Genomic DNA, 18,962 nt, shown 5'->3' with positions numbered 1-18,962 from the left:
TATATATATATATATATATATATATATATATATATATATATATATATATATACCATGTTCATGCTTAGTGCCCAACAGGACTAGAAAAGGGCATCAGATCCCCTAGAATTGGAGTTACATATGGTTGAGAGCCACAGTGTGGATGCCAGGAAATGAACCTGGGTCCCCTGCAAGAACAGTAAGTACTGTTGACAGTCAGCTATCTCTAGCCCACCCTCCAATTCTGTTCTCATATAAGGCATGCTTTAGAGTTAAAATAATACTTAATGTTGCATGTCTTGAAAAATTCTTTGAATATACAATTCATGTGAACTGACAAATGTGCCACTTTCCTTTCAGAAATTTGCAATTCACTTGTTTTAATTAATTTTTTCTGATGCTGGGGATTGAACATAGGGCATGCTGGCCAAACACTACCATTGGGCTACACCTGCAGCCCTGAAGTAATTGATATTTTTTTCTTCTTGAGACAGGGTTTCACTATGTAGCATTAGTCCAAATTAAAAAAAAAATAATCAAAATATTTCTGTAAAGAAAAATACGGTAAAAGATGCAGATAAAAGCTCATTTGTATCTTTGGTGTGCTCCTTCTTGCCCAGGTTGTTGTCCCAGCCTGGGGACTTTTGGGATTGGCACCCATGTCTTGGGTGCTACTTGGTAGATAACACCTTTAACTCTATGGTGTATTTTTGGCCCATTATTGAGAAACAGAAAGAACTAAAAAGAGGCTTATCTAAAGTGCGTAGTCGTATTTATCCTCCCAAAGCTGTCATCAAAGAGCCCTGTTGAACTTAGAATGTGTGAACGTTTGCTGAGTGTTAAAATGTGGACTACAGCACATTATATGTCATAGATGGGATGTTGGTGGGCATTAGAATAGCGAGTCTCCATGGAGAACTTACTGTCTGGAGTAGTGTATGTTGCTGTATCTGGTTACTCGGTGTTGAGACGTCATTGGGGAGGTGGAGCCTGTGGTTTGACTTATGTGAATGTCTGGGCTCATCATTTGTGTCACTTGAATTTCTGGCCCTACCAAAATACCACCACTCATCACTGGTCCTATACATGCATCACTCATGTTACTGTTGCCCATGTCAGGTATACCAGGGCTAGCTACCACTCTCTCAGCATAGTATACATTGTGTGTGTTGGCTATCTCAGCAGGCACACAAATGTTCCCTTGAACATCATAGACAGGTGCCATTACGGTTTCGGTCACAACTACGTTGGGTGGAAGCTGAGAGTCAAAAACAATTGTCGTGGGTTGTACACATGGGTCAGAAGTAGTGTAGGTCTCAGTCACTATGATGTCCCCATGAATCATGGGTTCAGAGGCTGCTGCCATTTCTGCTTGGAATTCAGCTTCTGAGAGAGTCATTCCTGAAGACTCATTGACAAAGTAATTAGGCCCCAGCAGAGGGAGGTCAGTGCTGATGGGTATACAGGCCTGGTGTGAAGGGAAGGGTTCAATCTCTGTGTCCAAGCAGATTTCAGCTAGAGTCCTGAACTTTGGATCCAAAGTCTCCATGTAGCTTTCATCTAAGTCATCCACAATCCAACTGCAGCAGCCAATGGAGCCCACAGGTGACCCAGCTCCTTCGTGATCATAAATGAGCAGGCAATCATTGGCTGGTCGGCCTTCATCTTCATCTGCATATGCATACGCTTTCTAAGATGGGAGGAAATGCAGGAAATTAAAGTTTTCTTTTTCTTTACATCAACCAGTGAGAAATAAAAACTATGATTCAGTGACTTCTGACCTAAAGATTTTGTGGACTAAATTAAGAAATAAAACAATACTCTGATGTATTACTAAATAATTGTGTTTTAAAATAGAGATCATTGTGTGAGTTAATGGGGTATAGAACTTGAGGAATAAGTGTTAGTTTCCCCAATTTAAAAAGTAATAAATGATAATGTATTTCCTTGTATTTTGAATCAGATAATATTCAATTCTTTTGGATTTATGATTTTTTTGTTTCTGAGATCACTTAGAAATAAAATGTGTTTAGATAGGTTCAAAATATTTATTTAAAAAAGTTTCTTACACTTATACATTTATTTGTTTGTTTGTATGTGTGCAGATATGTGTGTACTGTAGATCACATATGGAAGTCAGGTGACAACTTTCAGATTGAGTCTTTCCTACTAACAGGCAGATCCTAAACATGCTGGGTCATCTTGCTAGTCTCCAAATATTTCTGTAATGAGATACATCAGCCCAATTTGGTACAAAAACATGTAAAATTGAAAATTCTCTGACAGAGACTTTCCTTAGCATTTCTTTGAAGATCTATGTGGCTTTAGCTATTCAAAGATGATGACAGAAATAAGTCTAAAGATGGAAAGGTCTGAAAGATGAATCCTTGTGATGTTTTTATAAATTACTATTACGGAGGTAGTCTCACTGTGGAGCTCAGACAGGCTTCAAACACACAATCCTCCTGCCTGAAGCTTCCAAAGGTGGGATTAATGGCATGTATCATCATGCCTTGCTTCAAATTATTTTTCAAAATTGACTTTTAAGACTAAACTCTTAGCAGGAGCCCAATAGATAAAGGAGAACATCAGAAAGTAGACCTCTTTGTTTAGACCAGTGCTGGAAGCAGAGACCAGTCAGCTTAGCCTTCCTGTTTTGGTCCATAAAGAGTTCCACATATTTTATTTCAATCTCAACCTCAACATATTTTCTCTTTTAAAATTTATTTTTATTGTTAGATACTTTCGTATATGCATGTAATGTGTTTTGATCAACTCCCTCTCATTCCCTCCTCCCCAACACCCGCTCCTTCCTCCTCTACCACTTTTCTCTCTCAGCCTCTTGTGTCTCCTCAGTGCTACCTGCATATTCATGGCTTTAGGACCATTTACTGGACCAAGAGTAGTCTCTTAGGGGCTACATCCCTGGAGCAAACTGACTCCCTCCCCTAGTGGCCATCAATTGCCAATAGCTTTTTCAGCTAAGGGTGAGATTTCACAACCCTTTGTTCATGATTTTGTTTTTTGGCTTGATGTTATTTTTGAGGGAGGGTTTTGTTATGTAATCTGGGATGGCTTCAAAATTTCTTACATGTGTGGGATTACAGATGTGTGCCACCATGCATGTCTTTCCACGGAATCCTAGAGGTCTGCAGGGTGTCACTTGATATAGCCTGACATTTTTACATTATAAGATAACTAAAGGAAAGGAAGAAGGGGGAGAGGGAGGAAGGAAGGAGGGAAGGAAGGAAAGGGAGGGAGGAAGGAAGGGACTGAGGGAAGGAGGAAGGGAGGGAGGAAGGGAGGAAGAGACAGAGAGAGAGAATGTGATGGTTTGTATATGCTCAGCCCAGGGAATGGCACTATTAGAAGGTGTGGTCATGTTGGAGGAGGTGTGGCCTTGTTGGAGTAGATATGTCACTGTGGGCGTGGGCTATATGACTCTCATCCTAACTGCCTGGAAATGAGTACTCTGCTTGTAGCCTTCAGATGAAGATGTAGAACTCTCAGCTCCTGCACCATGCATGCCTGGATGCTGCCATGTTCCCACCTTGATGATACTGGACTGAAACTCTAAACCTGTAAGTGCCAGAGTTACCAATTAAATGTTGTCCTTTATAAGACTTGCCTTGGTCATGGTGTCTGCTCACAGCAGTAAAACCCTAACTAAGACAGAGTGGTTGCATGCTCAAGTCTCAAGCAGTTGAAGAATAAAGTCTCAAAGTGAACCCATCTTTTGTCCTGCATCCTGCTGCTTTTCATTTGATCTGCATTCCACATTTGCCTACCAGAAATGAGTGAGTGCATATTATGATGTCAAGACCAAATCATGGTGACATTTCATAGTCTGAATGACCCCTCAGATACTCCCTCAGATTCTTGCATGGAACACCAGGTGGTGGCTGGAGTGGAAGGTCTTTAGTATATATGTACTAAACCATGATCCAGTTTTAAATCTTTTGTTCCTAGCTCTGTCATAATAATAATACTAATAATACTAATAATGATAACCATAACTATCATCATCATCATCCTGAAACAGATTCTCATGTATCCATCCCATCTATCCATCACAGTTCTAAGCCATTCCAGGATGGCTATGTAGCTGAGAATGACCTCAAACTTCTGATCCTCCTGTCTCCATCTCCCAAATGTAGGGATTATAGGTGTGTGCCACCAAATCTGGTTTGTGATGGGGACTGAACCCAGGGTCTTGTGTATACTTGGACAGTACTTTACCAGCTGAGCCACATCACTGTCATATGTAGTTATGATTCTTGGAATGATTTAATAATATTTCTTGGATACATATAATTTGAGCCTACTTGTTGACTAAACTAATTAGTAGTGTTGATCCAATATTAAATATTTGATATTATTTATGTGTTTTACAATAATATTTTAAATGCTATTTTTTGCTTACTTTTGATAATTTCACAAATGTGCCTAATATTATGATTATGTTTGCCTGCCTTTATTACTCTCTCTAATCTTCTACACTTCCTCTGAACCCCTTTTTCTTCCTCTCTAGTTTCCTTGCTGCTTTCATGACTTTAATTTTTTTTTTAAATCTACTGAGTTGGGGTTGCTTGCTTAAGCACAGGTAAGGAGGGGGGTGTGTGGAATCGCTGGGGCCTGAGCTACTCATTAGTGAGTACATAACTGAAGAAAATGTCCATTCCTACCTCGGTTAGCAACCATTAACTGTCAATCACATAGGGCAGGGCCTCATGGGGACCTCCCTGTCCATGATGGAATGTTGAACAGACTGGTCTTGTGTGGTTACAGTATGCTCAGACTTTTTTTTTCCTAAAGAGCAATGGTGAAATTTATGTACTACTAGCATTTGAGGAATATGTTTAAATGGAGACAGAAAAAAATGTATTGCTGATTAAACAAAGGTTTTCAATATGAGGAATTAATTATTCTTTTAAAAAATTATCTTATTTCTATGTCTATGGGTATTTTGCCTGTATGTATATTTGTGCACGTGTGTATGCATGGTGTTAGAAGATGGTGTTGGATCCCCTGGAACTGGAGTTACTGGTGGTTATGAGTCACCATGTGAGTGCTGGGAATTGAACCTAGGGCCTCTGAAGAGCATCCAGTGGTCTTAATTGCTAATATATCCTTCTAGTCTAAACTTATTTACTGTTTATGATACTATTAAACAAACACAGTATATTGGAACATTTCTTCGACATGCTAATAGAACCTTGACACTTTTTCCTTGGGATACAAAAGTTTGGGCACTAAACTGAGAAAAGGGTACCTAGATCCTAGGTTCTTATCTGTCAGCTTTTATCTATCACCAAGGTGTGCTAATGCATGATCCAGTTTTAAATCCTTTGTTCCTAGCCCTGTTATACTAATAATACTAATAATGATAACCATAACTATCATCATCATCAGTCATCATGATCATTCTGAGACAGATTCTCATGTATCCATCCCATCCATCTATCACAGTTCTAAGCCATCACAGGATGACTATGTAGCTGAGAATGACCTCAAACTTCTGATCCTTTTGTCTCCATCTCCGAAAATATAGGGATTATAGGTGTATGCTACCAAGTCTGGTTTGTGATGGGGACTGAACCCAGGGTCTTGTGTATACTTGGACAGTACTTTACCAACTGAGCCACATCACTGTCCTGTCCTGTCTTTTATGTTTTCTCTTTTCATTGGATCTACCTGGAGAACAGGAGGGGTGTCCTAGAGGATATGAATGAAGTTTTGATTATTTAGCAACATCCATTTGCTCTGTTGTTGCTATGGGAACCAAAGGGGGAAAAATCAGAAGAAAACAGAAGGAATGATGTTAAAAAAAGGGAAGCAGGGGATGATGGGAGATGTTGGTCTTGTCATAGTGAAATGTGAAACATTGCTATATATTGGCTTTATGTCTTTTAAGAGCTGAAGAAAACATTAAAAAATGTTTTATATGAGATTGGGATATGGTTAAAAGCAACCAAATATATTTCCACCCCTCCAGCTATTCTTTCCAAGTCTGTGTGTGTGAGCTGTTAGAGGCTTACCTCAGAGAAGTAGCTGTCCAGGAAGGCCATGTTCATGCCAGTGTCTTGGTATTCCCGAAGAGTCCCTATAGTTGAACTCCTCTTCCTCAGGGTCCCTGTCGTTCCTCCAGCCACCATGCCTGTGGCTGTCCCAACACCTGTATTGAGCTCCACTCCTGACACGCCCCCTTCCACTGTTCCTCCACCAGCATAAGTGTTGGTGTATATTTCTGGAAAGACAGGATGTTTCCATAACAATGCTCAAATTACCTGGCTTATGCACATTGACACTGTCAGCCCCTGCTCCATCACCAACACAACACAGGAACGGTTTAAGAAAGCTGGGCAGTGAGACACTGTTATCATAAATAGTTTTCTAACTTGACAAAAGTTAAGTGTTAGAGAGGGAGATGGCTAAGGGACATTATTCTCATGCATACAACCTTTGCCTGGATATTTAAAGATACAGAATGTAGAGGTAGACACTAGGTCTGTTCAGGCACATCAATCTTTCCCCCAAGCGCTGCTTCCAGCAGCCAATTCTCCAGTCCTCATTTGCACGTGCACTGGAGATCTGGCTCACTTGGGAACCACACATACTTTTTGTATGGAGAGTGTCAGGCTTTGGGTGCTAAGGAATCATCACAGGAATATCTCATGTCTGCTCTAGAACTTGAAAATCTCTGCTTGGGTCAGTCATTCCCAATTGCGAGGCACTTTTAAGTTTTTGGTGCTGAGTGGGACTGGTTAAGTTAGCAGAGTGTATGACACTGGTTCAGGAAAAGTACATGTGAATTTAAAGAGTGTTCAAAGGACACATTTGCTGTTTTCTTTTATTCCATTTTCTGTCAATAACTTTTTAACTTTTATAATAGATATTCATTACAATAACCAGGCACATTTAATTATGTACATTGTAGCACACAGGAAAACCCACCCACCCATCCATCCATCCATCCATATATACACCCCCCATCCATCATCCATCCATCTGTCCATCCATCCATCCATCCATCCATCTACCCATCATACCTAATACCTGCATGGTTATACATTCTATACAACATATATGTTATTAAAAATCTTTATATCAATGATATGTAAAGATTTTTTTAAAAAATCACATTATATAGAATTACAATTATAACACTGATTACATAAGTGCCATGTAGCCTTCCTTTCAAGGAGAAGGGCTACAACCAGGGAGGCCAGGACTTCTAGGAACTTCTTACTAATAAGTGGCAGAGGTAGAAACAAAACCCCAGTTATGGTTTCAGAATGTGCCTGTTAAACCATTGCATTATGTTTTGCTTGACTGTAACTTCAAATAGAAAAATCAAGTGGCCACCTAAAGCATGTCACTTACACTCTGGATGCACTCTCAAGCAATGACATTCACACGTGCTAATTTATAAGGTACTTTGACTTGAGATTGTTTGATAGAATACTTTAGTAAACCTTAGAAAAGGGAACAGAATTGAGTATCAACTGACCAGAGGAATCAATGCGATCTTGGGTATTAGAGGCTGTCATGGGTACACATATATTTGATACATCCTGGAAGAAAAAAAGATTTCAAAATAAATGTTTTACATTCTTCTCTTAAAAGCTAAGACCTATTTACTTTGCCTGCATGGAACTGTCAAGGCTGGCTGAGTTCCCACTGAAACCACACACTTCCTCGGAAAGCAGCAGTTCACTCCACTCACCCTGTCTTCTGGATGAGCCCCCTCTATTCTCCAGGGCTGCATCACTCCTTCGCCTCCTTCAGGCACAGGGGCAAACCTTGTTCCCAGGCCTTCTGGCTGTCTTCGCTTGCAGCAACACATGAGCAGTAACAGGGGTGACACTGGGCAAGAAAGTGAAGAGAGTTAATCTCAACCACCCACCATAATTGGAACCAAAGGGTTAAATACAAAGACAATGTCTGCTCCAGATGAATTAGATCTAGAGATCTCTCCTTCCCAGAGAATGAAGTATCAAATGTGACCATCAATCTTTATAAACACAAACACCAAATCACATGGGACCTGAGAGCTGGAAGCAGAGAGGTGTGAGGCTCTGTAACCCAGACTCTCTACTAACTGATTTGAAAGGAGGACCCCTGTACTGACTGGCTTTGCGTGTCAACTTGACACAAGCTAGGGGCATCAGAGAGAAAGGAGCCTCAGTTGAGAAAAATGCCTCCATGAGATCCAGCTGCAAGGCATTTTCTCAATTAGTGATCAATGGGGAAGGCCCAGACTATTTTAGGGGATGCCATTTGTGGGCTGGTTGGTCTCATTTCTGTAAGAAGGCAGGCTGAGCAAGCTAGGGGAAGCAAACCAGTAAGCAGCAACCCTCCATGGCTTTTGCATCAGCTACTGTCCTGTCTGAGTTTCCCAACCAGACTTCCTTTGGTAATGAGCGGCAATGTGGAATTGTAAGCAAATAAACCCTTTCCATCCCAACTTGCGTTTGGTCATGGTGTTTTGTTGTAGCAACAGAAACTCTAATTAAGATAGCCCCATTCCCCCTGAATTTCAGGACTTCTAAGGCAACTGATGACATATTCAGGAATCTAACTCAGTTCTCTGACTCCAAGTCCTTCATTTCCATGCATAAAAATTTGTATATGTCTATTGAAATATGCAACTCCTGACCTACCAGTCAGCCGATCCTCCACTTTGGATGGTTTCCCATGTGACATCCCAACTTTAGAAGACTGAAGGAAAGATGTATAGACAATAGAAACTGCATTTTGAAATTCGAGCTTTGACCTTTCCCCCGGATATATAGTCTGATGAAAATGGTGTTGACCCTGTGTTTTAAAGCCTAGGTCGGGAGGACTTCAGGTGTTAATGCTTAGGTTCCGTCAGGCACGAATCATTGTAAAGACATCTCAGTAATTCTTATGCATATCTAGGGTTGAGAACTACTGACTTAAAGTTGTTTATCATGACTTCTAACATGCCATAGGAGAGGTTCTTGGAAATTTCCAAAGACATTTCCAGAATCATTCATGATTTTTGTATAACCTTGCAAAAAACATAGGTCATTTTAAGAAAGTCTGTTAAACAACAGATACTATTTTCTTTTCTCTCAAAATGACAGTGTTTTAATTTTTTGCTCATTCACAAACACATATCAGCAGTACAGTTTAATCATTTTGATTAAGAACCCAGTGTTGGACTCCCCATGAAGTCTAAATATTTTAGGGGCAACCTAAAGTAAGTAATTGAACTCTCCTTTGAGGATCCATATGCTTGAAAATAAAGCACAGGGAAGGCAGGCCTCCTTCTGAGAGTTTTCTCAGGGCTTTGACATTCCTAGGACCAGGGTCTTAAGAGTAGAGTCTGGGGCTTCTTGAAACCACTTTCCCTGGATCCTGCTCTATCAGAGGGAGCAGCTCATCCAAGGGCCCAGTAATCGTTGATCCCACATTGCCTGGAACCAAAGCCCAGAACGCTCACTGCTCCAGGCATGTTACCTAAGTGCCTCCATGCAGGGTTTGCTGTTTCTTCTTTTGACTTCTACTTCCTCCATGTGCTCAGCCCTTCAGTCTCCCCCCAGCCTGTCTGTCATTTTCTTGGTGCTCCAGCCTTAGCCCAGGGGCTTCACTGACTAATGGCTTGCAGTATCCCACCTGGCTATAGCTCCAGGCTGCTCTTGGCCCTATATCGCCATTCTGAGAAAATCCTCAATTTTCAGGGCCTCTTTTAAATCCAGGTCTGTAAGCAATCCCACAGCTTACCTCCTTTGAGTCTTTTGTTCTTGCCTTTCTACTTCGAATCATTTTTATAAAGCTTCTATTATAGGATCTATTTTATATGCATCTATGTTACACTTAATGACTTGCAAATGTTCCCCATCTTTAGGAAGATCACAAACCCTTGATCTTTGTAGTTATCATTATCAAAAAGGCATGAGCCCTTGTCAACCCCAAGATGGCTATAGATACCAGAAAGAGATGGTCAAATGTATTTAGCAATCCTGATGCTTCTAAGAAGAGACTTTATGTAGTACTTACAGAGCAGTAGCAAGAGCCCCAAAATAATCATGCCAATCCCTGCTGGGCCAAGTCTGACGTTTGACTGCCCAACTCCATCATCAGTGACAGTCCCATACATGTCATCGGTCACCCAGGTGGTGTCCCCACTGTAGATGCCTGTGGTACTGGAGTGCAAGCACACATGGTGGTCATCACAAAAGCAGGCATCTAACAGCACAGTTTGTGGTAATTCACATGCTCTGTTGTGACTGTCCTTCACAATGATAGGGATTTGGTAGGGTCCTGGAGACAAAGTCTGCTCAGTCATAAGGATTGCAGAGGTTCCTGAAGAACAAGGAAGATAGAGGGAAGAGGTTAAAATTCCCTGGAAGTAACCCTTCCTGATGCCCTAGGCAGACTCAGCTCCTCTCTCCAAGTTCTGTGTCTTTAAGACCGGAGTTGAAGGGTCTGCATACAGAGAGGGCCAGACCCCATACTTCTCTCCCTTTCTATTAGTTATCCTTGTCATTGACTCTAGCATGTACTGCCACATTCAAGAGCACCACATCTAAGTGACATGTCCCATGATTTGTTCAACTATTTCTGTAATATTTGACAATTTGGATTTAATTTTTTACCCTTATTAATAAGAATGAACAAATAGCTCATCATAGAAACAATTTCATTGGTGAGAGAAAAGTTAATGAATATCTTCAGGATAGGAGTATTTGGGAGACATCTGTGTATTTGCCTGGAATTATTTAAAGGGGGGAAATGTGACCTTTGGTGTTAGTCAAATTATCTGTATATTTCAAGGAATTAAACATTGGATTACTGCCCACATGTATAAAATGATGAATTAGCTGGTATTATACACTATAGTTTTTAACTGTAGTATTGAAATATTTTGACTGTTTTTTTCAGACTGATTTTCCCCCACACCCTAATGTCTAGTATAGTATACCTGAGGTGTGTGTGTGTGTGTGTGTGTGTGTGTGTGTGTGTATAAAATTTTTTCGAGACAAGATTTCACTTTGTAGCCCTGGCTGTCCTAGAACTCAAGTCTGGCGACCAGGATGGTCTTGAACTCACAGAGTTCCACCTGCCTCTACCTCCCAAGCAGTGGGATCAAAGGTGTATGTCACTGCTGCCTGGCTTTTAATTTAAATTTTTATTTAATGTAGCTATGTCATAGAAAGAGACATAAAACTGAAACTGTGTTTGACGGGCTGGTGAGATGGCTCAGCAGGTAAGAGCACCCGACTGCTCTTCTGAAGGTCCTGAGTTCAAATTCCAGCAACCACATGGTGGCTTACAACCATCTGTAATGAGATCTGATGCCCTCTTCTGGAGTGTCTGAAGACAGCTACAGTGTACTTACATATAATAAATAAATAAATAAATAAATAAATAAATAAATAAATAAATAAATCTTAAAAACAAAACAAAACTGTGTTTGACTACTGGACTATGTTTGGTCATTGCTTTGCTTTGGACCTTCAAGTGTGAGCACCTTTCCAGTCTACTTACCATTGATGGACCTGATATCCCATATATTAGCTGTGTCTGGTGACTCATCAACTACACAAAAGGTAAAGGGGGACCCAAAAGAATGATCACTGACGTAGATCCTGACAGAGGAAGCATGGGTGCAAACACTTCTACTTTCAGCATAAATGACAGGACAGTAATCGTTGGCATCAGGAATCTCAATGCATATGGTTCCTGTAGCAGTTCTCCCAGAGCCATCTGGAAAGGAGAGCATCATGGGAGTTAGGGTAAGCAAGGTCAGGGAGAAAATTCCATTTCCTATCCCACACCGATGCCACAGGAAGTGTGAGTAGTGTGAGTGATGTGGGAGGTGTGACGGTCTCTGGTTGGCTGGGTTGCATCAGTTACTGTGGCTTCCCTAGCATTCTCTCAGCCTTTCTTCTCTTGTGAGTGCTACTCACTTTTCTGCAGATGTGTTTTCTCTTCTTCTCATTCTCTTGATCTCAATGAACATGGAGATGGAAGATGGATGCACTTCCAAGAATGTTCATCCTTTGCTCTTCTCATCCTGTCCTAATGGGGTAGACCCCACAGCAGCTGTCAGCCTCCCCATTCAGGGTCTGACAGACTCTGTGCATGGTGCAGTATTCATAACTCTGGTGTGTGTGTGTGTGTGTGTGTGTGTTTTTACAATTGCTTGCATATTTTATTGTTTTTTTGTTGATAAGAAATTTTGTTTATTTCTCTCTTTAATGACTTTTGTAGGAAAAATATTAAGTTTCCCTCTTATCTACTTGAAACAAAGTATTGGTCAGTATAGTTTATTAGAAAAGGCAGAAGATAAAAATTGGGGTCTGAGTAAAGTCCACTTCCTACTTTATGTTGTGTTATAATGAATAAAGTATTGTTGTTATTACCTGCAAGGAGCCTTGATTTTCTCATTTGGAAACTCACTATTTTAAGGATATTATATTTTATATTTTTAATTTATTTGTGTGTGGATTTGTGTGTGTGTGTCTGTGTGTGCTTGTATATGTGTGTTTGTGTGTGTCTCTGTGTGTGTTTGTGTGTTCATGCCTGTGTATTTGTGTGTGTGTGTCTGTGTGTGCACACCACAGCAAGTACGTGAAGGTCAAAGGTCACCTTGCAGTAGTTGATTCTCTGCTCCCATCACGTGAGTCCAAGAGACAGAACTCAGGTCATCAGGCTTGGCAGCAAGGACCTTTACTCACTGAGCCATCTTGCTTACTCCAAAGACGCTTTTGGATATGGAAGTGGTGATAAATCTAGAGCCTGTCTTTATTACATGTGATTCTGTTCCCATAGTTTATCATCATGAGACTTTCTAAAGGGTCTGTTTGCTTACCCTTTTATTAGCGACACAGCATATTGTTCCATTGTTGGTTCTATTTCTCATTCTTTGGCTCCCTGTAGCTGACTTGTGGCCTTGCAATTTGATTTGTTAACCAAAGTGGAAGTTGTTGTTATAAAGCTTGCTTTCCAGGGCTTCCCCTTCCTTGCTTGCTGTGTACACACTCTGACTCAAAGAGAAGCACCCAGATGATGGTGCTCTCTGCTCTCTGTGCTTAGGTAAGCAAAACCCTTTTTAATATCTTAGTGCAATTTGGTAACACTTTTTCTTTTCTTTCTCGAGCCATACTTATCTTTTTGTTCTACTTATTGCAGATTTTTACATATGACCAAGGTATGGTCAACATGGTTAGACTCTGTTTTGAAAAAAAAAAAAGCCTTCCAGAATGCTGACAATAAGCAAGAAAATGTTAGCTATATAAATGATCTGAACATTGAAAGAGGCACTCTGTATGAAGACAAGAACATGCGGCTCATTTCTTGGACTTTATTGTGCTTTTAGGTTTTTGTTTGTTTGTTTGTTTGTTTTTGAGCCTTGCATTTAGTCATTCACCTTTAAAGTGTCCAGATAGAGCCTCACCTTTCTCTCTGAACACTTTAAAGGCCAGATAGGGCCGTTCATTAACTAGTACCTCTGACTTCCCTTAGGCATAAATTGAGTCATTTGCCTTTGTTCCCGTATATGGTAAAGGCCAGACAGAGCTGTTCACTACCCAACCTCCTCAGAGGTTATTCCTTTAGGGATATAGTCGAGACATTTATCTCCTTTCTTTCTCTCTGACTTCACTTTATTTGCTCTGTAGCAGCTGGCTTCCTAGGTATTGTTCTGGAGAATCATTAATTATCTGCAAATAAACAAATTCTGTTTCTATTCTCCAGAAGGAATATATCATCGATTTTTTTTTTTTCATGAAGGAAGTTGATCAATCTTTGTTTAAAGAAGGTAGAATTTGAATCATCTGAAACTTTCTGGACCAAGAGCATCTTACAACAGACAGTGTTGTCTAAGCAACAGGCAGGTTTCTCATCATAGCTCAGTGTTGGTGACTAAAGTAAGTGTGCTCTCAGGCTCACTGTCTCCCACCAAGGTGACCCTGTAATGAACTTTGGGCACAGTTTGTAATCCTGACTGTGAGGAAGCATTCCTCACATACTCTACAAGTGAGATTAGCCATACTCAAGCAATGTGGTCATAAATAGAAACAAACTTTTATTTATACAATATCTAACTTTTAAGTTTCATCCTATAAACCACACTTGATTCTGATTTGAAACTAAGTGGGATAAATTTTGAGTATAATTTATGGTTATGTGTATAGTTAAATTTTTTCTATTTTTAAAGTTTGATAAGTTTAGTTCTTAATCTAACATACTAAAAATTTTTGGTTTTATGTTTCATTTATACCACTAAATAATAAATTTTGACTGATACAACATATCATATTGACAGTAGAATAGTTGTATTAATTATAGTTCATGTAATTCATATATTAATCATATTAAAATATTGAAAAGTTTCTTACCATCTATAGCCAGGATCTGTGCTGCATATATCCCATCCGTAATATATTTTGACTTCGTGTCAAATTCCCTAGAAAACTGTATCTCACCAGTCCTTGAATCAACTTTTAACCAGCTGCCTGCATCATGCCCTATGACATACCTGTTTTTAAACAAACAAGTTTATCATTATGCTTTTGTGAAAGTTAGACTTTTAAATCACATCAGAACTATCATACAACGAACCCATACTTGTGTTCATTGATTCATCATAACAGTTGTCTTAGTGTACAAAATGTATGTGTGTGTTTGTCCCAGTAAGAACCCAGGAATAAGTGTATTGTGTTAGGTTGACAACAATACTTCATCATTCTTCTTTTCAATTTTTAATTATATAGTAAAATGTGTGGATATATCTCAGGTCTATTAATTAATAATATTAAGCAATACCAAATATTCTTTATGTAGTTTGAAAACCAAATATTTATTTTTGTGCATGGCAGGCTCTGCTGGCTGGTTGTGGGTGTGAGGCAGGCTGGTTTCAGAGTGCCAGACTGCTGGCTTGCTTAGGGGCTGGTGGTAGCCCTTAGCCACCTTTCTGTCTGGGTCTTGTTATGGATAAGGATCTAAAGGACTTAAGCTGATTGGAAAAACACTGGGTTCTCCAGCATGTAAGATCAAGCACCCGCACTTCCTTCATCTGATCCTTTCTGCCATTCCCTCGTGTGAGCTGACTTCAGAAGTTTTCCTCAAAGCCAATTAGGTTATTACATTTATAGACTTTGTTCACTCCACAAGTACTGAGAAGAAAGAGGAGGAGACAGATGGAAAGGGTGAAGAGAAGACCATTTTAGTGATTTCTAGCATCTCTTGAGTATAGCCTCTGTGCCCAGTGCCCCAAATGTGTACTTTTCTCTTTTTCTGTTTTGACTTTTTATGTTGACTTATTTCTGAAGCACTTATGTCTCAGCCTCTTTCACTCTTTCTTTTTTTTTCCCTTATAGGTCAAGCAGAGAGTTGAAAGTCATCTCATATAGCCACAGCTTTTATGAAAACAGGTAGTGACTCATTCTTTATGGTGTGCCACTGGCTACAATATAACCTATTCAGGCTTAGTTCAGGGTAGTACAGCTGAGCTCAGAGGGTCAAAGAGACTCTCATGGAAACAGGACTTTAGTGTTGCAATCATTTCAGGTGCAATGACTCTATAACCATAACCAGCCAGAGCTCCTAGTCGTATGTTACTAAATTCCAAGAAAATGCCAAATAGTCATAGTCTCCTAAAACAAGCAAAAGAGAAAAACTTCCTTTCCCCAAACACTACACAAATTTTGTAGCACGTACCACATAAATGAACAGTGGCTGGAACTGCCACACAAGTATGAACAAGTGCTTGCCATACCTGACATTGGTTGCAGGGTTTCCTGTGTCCATATCTATGGCTGTGTATGTGCCAAGCACATAGTTCATTAAGGAGTCTCCCCTCATTCCTCCTCGTAGACTAAACGTCATGGAACTTGGGCTAAAGGTCGGTCCTTCCCGCACGTTAACAACCTGGATTCTCACAGGGGTGGAGTGCATTTGGAATTGAGATGCTACTGAGTGGTGAAACTCAGCTTGGTTTCTAACTCCAATGCTAAGGTAAATGTTAGGTTCCTGTTCATAATCCAGCATCTAAAATGATAAACAGAAACAAACAGGTTTGAACTAGTAACAGGTTCTTTCTTTGGGAGGAGGATGAGGGTGTGACATATAGATGTGTTTAAGTATGTTTTCATGAGTGTCATAGGTACGTGTGTGTATGTGTGTCTGTGTGTCTGTGTGTGTGTGTGTGTGTGTGTGTGCATGTGGAGCCTGAGGCCGATGCTGGGTGTCTTTCTCAGTGGTGTTCCACCTTATGTACTGAGGCAGAGTCTCTCTCTGAAATTGGCTGGTCTGGCTAGTGAGCTTGCCTTGAGGACCCCCTGTCTCTGTTTCCCGTGCTCTTGGGTTACAGATGGGCCCTCATGCCCAAACGACATTTTTAAGGGTTCCGAGGAATTGAACTTTGGTCCTCATGTTTTATGGCAAGTGCTTTACCAGCTGTGCCATCTCCCCAGCCCAGTGCTCCTTTTAGATAGAATAAGAAACATAATGAGGAGGCTATATACTAGAGCTAAGTCCTGGAATTGTGCAATCCTGACTTTTAAATTGAGATAATTTTAGTTTCACAAGGTTTCATTACGCATGTGATCACTTAAACATTTTGTGCATGTGTAGGTGAGTTAAATTTATAGTTTCGTTTGTTATTTTTGTTTCTATCTTTGTTTGTTATGATGGTGGGAATAGGACCCAGGGCCTTGAACATGCTAAATGGGCCCTGGGTTAAAAATTGAGATTATTTTACAATTTTCATCTGTTTATATAAAAAAACCTTTAAAATGAAAAAAAAAGACACTTCTTTTTATCAAAAATAAAAAGTAAATCTAGAATTGATCAAAAAAATCACTATAATTATTGACTGAGTAATTAGAGCTCAGACCTCCTTTTGTAGAATTCACATCTGAGACTCTCTTTAAAGTAGTAATGACATAATAAAGGAAACAATATCTAGGATGTTGGCAAACATATAGTCATTATTGAGATGATGCAGACAATTCTTTTTATTATTATTATTTTCTTTATTTACATTTCAAATGCTAACCTGAAAGTTCCCTATCCCCCCCACCCCCCGTCCCTGTTCCCCTATCCACCCACTCCCACTACTTGGCCCTGGCCTTCCCCTGTGCTGGGTCATATAAAGTTTGCAAGACCAAGGGGCCTCTCTTTCCAGTGATGGCCGATTAGGCCATCTTCTGCTACATATGCAGCTAGAGACACAAGCTCAGGGGGTACTGGTTAGTTCATATTGTTGTTCCACCTACAGGGTGATGTAAACAATTCTAAGAAATCATGCTATTACCATCTGTCCAATACTGTAACTTGGTTGCACTGGGTCTGGTTGACAAGATGGCTCCTCTGTTAGGCACACTCAAGTAAATGCCACACCCTGAGAAACAGTCACCTTTGAACTGAGTTTCCCAGATGAAAGGTGAATTCATTCTTTTGATCTAGAGTGACTTATGTGGGGACATGAAAGGTCACAGGTGGAAACAATGTATGCTGGGCACTGCCCGTGAGACACTGTTCTGGAAGCTAACATAAGCAACATTGGCTCTTTGTTGAACCCTGGTTTACCATCTCCAGACTGGGATCTCACAGACCTGGTTGGATCCCATCTTTAACATTTGCCACTCAGGAGAACCGAAGCAGTTCTGTTTTTGATTTTGTATCATTTTCTAGAAAAAGGAATCACAGCTTTTCTTTCCAGAGTGGCATGGGTTAGAGGAGGGTCTGTGTGCAGAACTTTCCTACAGATGGACTTTATTGCATGATAGCTAGTGTAGAGTATTGCAATTGCTTAGTAAAGACTAGTGTTTTCTCCTTTTGGTATTATGTCAACAACCCCAATGAGTGGGTCCCCAGTTCCTCTGCTTGCTGCATGAAGCATTTTCTGACAAACCTGGTTCAGAAAGATCTCACCTTCTCCTATTCCACCAGTATTTCACTCCTTGATGGGTTTTACATCACACCCTGGCATCACTATTTGTTGTAACAGGCATACTACTTACTTTGAGGGTACTTTCCTTATTTCCTCAGTGAAATATTGAGCACTACAAGAACAATGTAGCTTTAACTTTCTTGCTAATAAATACTGTGTTGCTGGTCAGGAAGACTCCTTCATCCCAGCCTAGGAATCTCATGGACATGGAGGGAATTCAGGCCCTGAAGTACTTTCTGAAGCCGCGCTCTCCACCTAAGAATCACTCAGATCTTCTTTGGAAGGAACCCTTATGGGTCCCATGCTTACCTTGACCAATTTCAAAATGCCTTCATTGGTTTTTGGATCCGTTTGGATTTCAAACCAGTGCCCATCATTGCCAGAGAGGATGGAGTACTGTGCCAACCAGTTATCAGTGCCCTCTTCATCCAGATCGATTGCTTGCAGTCGTAGCAGTTCCGAGCTCAAACAATTTTCTTCAATACTTGCTGAGTACTGAAATAAACAGGTCAAGTCCATGTCATGGATTTGCAAAGGAAGAAAGACACTTACTGTCATGTGACTATCCTCTAAAATACAACCAACTATGCCAGCAATTTTTGAATCATTTAAAAATGGCATCTAGACAGTCACGAATATAATAACATGATTGTAAGACAAGATATGTTTTCATATGCCACATGTGAAATCAATATTCCATTGCTGCTTCATTTTTTGTATTTATTTTTGATTTACTTTTTTCTTTTAAATAAATAATGACATATATATTTTTTAAAAAAGTCTGTTAATGGTTAAGTAGTAAACACTGGACTTTCTGGGCCACAAACTCCTCTCAGGCATTGCTTATCATGTCACTGTTCCAGCACAAGGGTGAGAGACAACATGGGAAAAGAGTGAAGAAGAAGAAAGAAGAGGAAGAGGAAAGGGGAGGAGGAAGAGAGGGAAGAGGAAGAAGAAGAGAAGAAGAAGAAGAAGAAGAAGAAGAAGAAGAAGAAGAAGAAGAAGAAGAAGAAGAAGAAGAAGAAGAAGAAGGGGAGGAGGAGGAGGAGGAGGA

The 18,962-nt window shown here is 40.1% G+C and overlaps 1 protein-coding gene across 1 annotated transcript in view; it reads right to left on the bottom strand.

Annotated features, from left to right (window-relative positions):
* Positions 1–680: 680 nt before the first annotated feature.
* Positions 681–18,962, bottom strand: part of Dsg4 (desmoglein 4) — a 37,397-nt gene continuing 19,115 nt past the window's right edge. The window contains exons 8-16 of the mRNA XM_021214884.1: positions 18,218–18,403; positions 15,731–16,002; positions 14,352–14,491; positions 11,497–11,715; positions 10,006–10,311; positions 7,706–7,845; positions 7,490–7,553; positions 6,018–6,226; positions 681–1,669 (exon numbers count right to left, since the gene is read on the bottom strand). Coding sequence (XP_021070543.1) covers positions 899–1,669; positions 6,018–6,226; positions 7,490–7,553; positions 7,706–7,845; positions 10,006–10,311; positions 11,497–11,715; positions 14,352–14,491; positions 15,731–16,002; positions 18,218–18,403 — 2,307 coding nt within the window. The 3' untranslated portion in view covers positions 681–898. The remainder of the gene's footprint in view (positions 1,670–6,017; positions 6,227–7,489; positions 7,554–7,705; positions 7,846–10,005; positions 10,312–11,496; positions 11,716–14,351; positions 14,492–15,730; positions 16,003–18,217; positions 18,404–18,962) is intronic.

Source organism: Mus pahari, chromosome 15 (genome assembly GCF_900095145.1).
Source record: "Mus pahari chromosome 15, PAHARI_EIJ_v1.1, whole genome shotgun sequence".
Classification (NCBI taxonomy): domain Eukaryota; kingdom Metazoa; phylum Chordata; class Mammalia; order Rodentia; family Muridae; genus Mus; species Mus pahari.
This window is presented reverse-complemented; position numbering and strand designations above follow the sequence as displayed.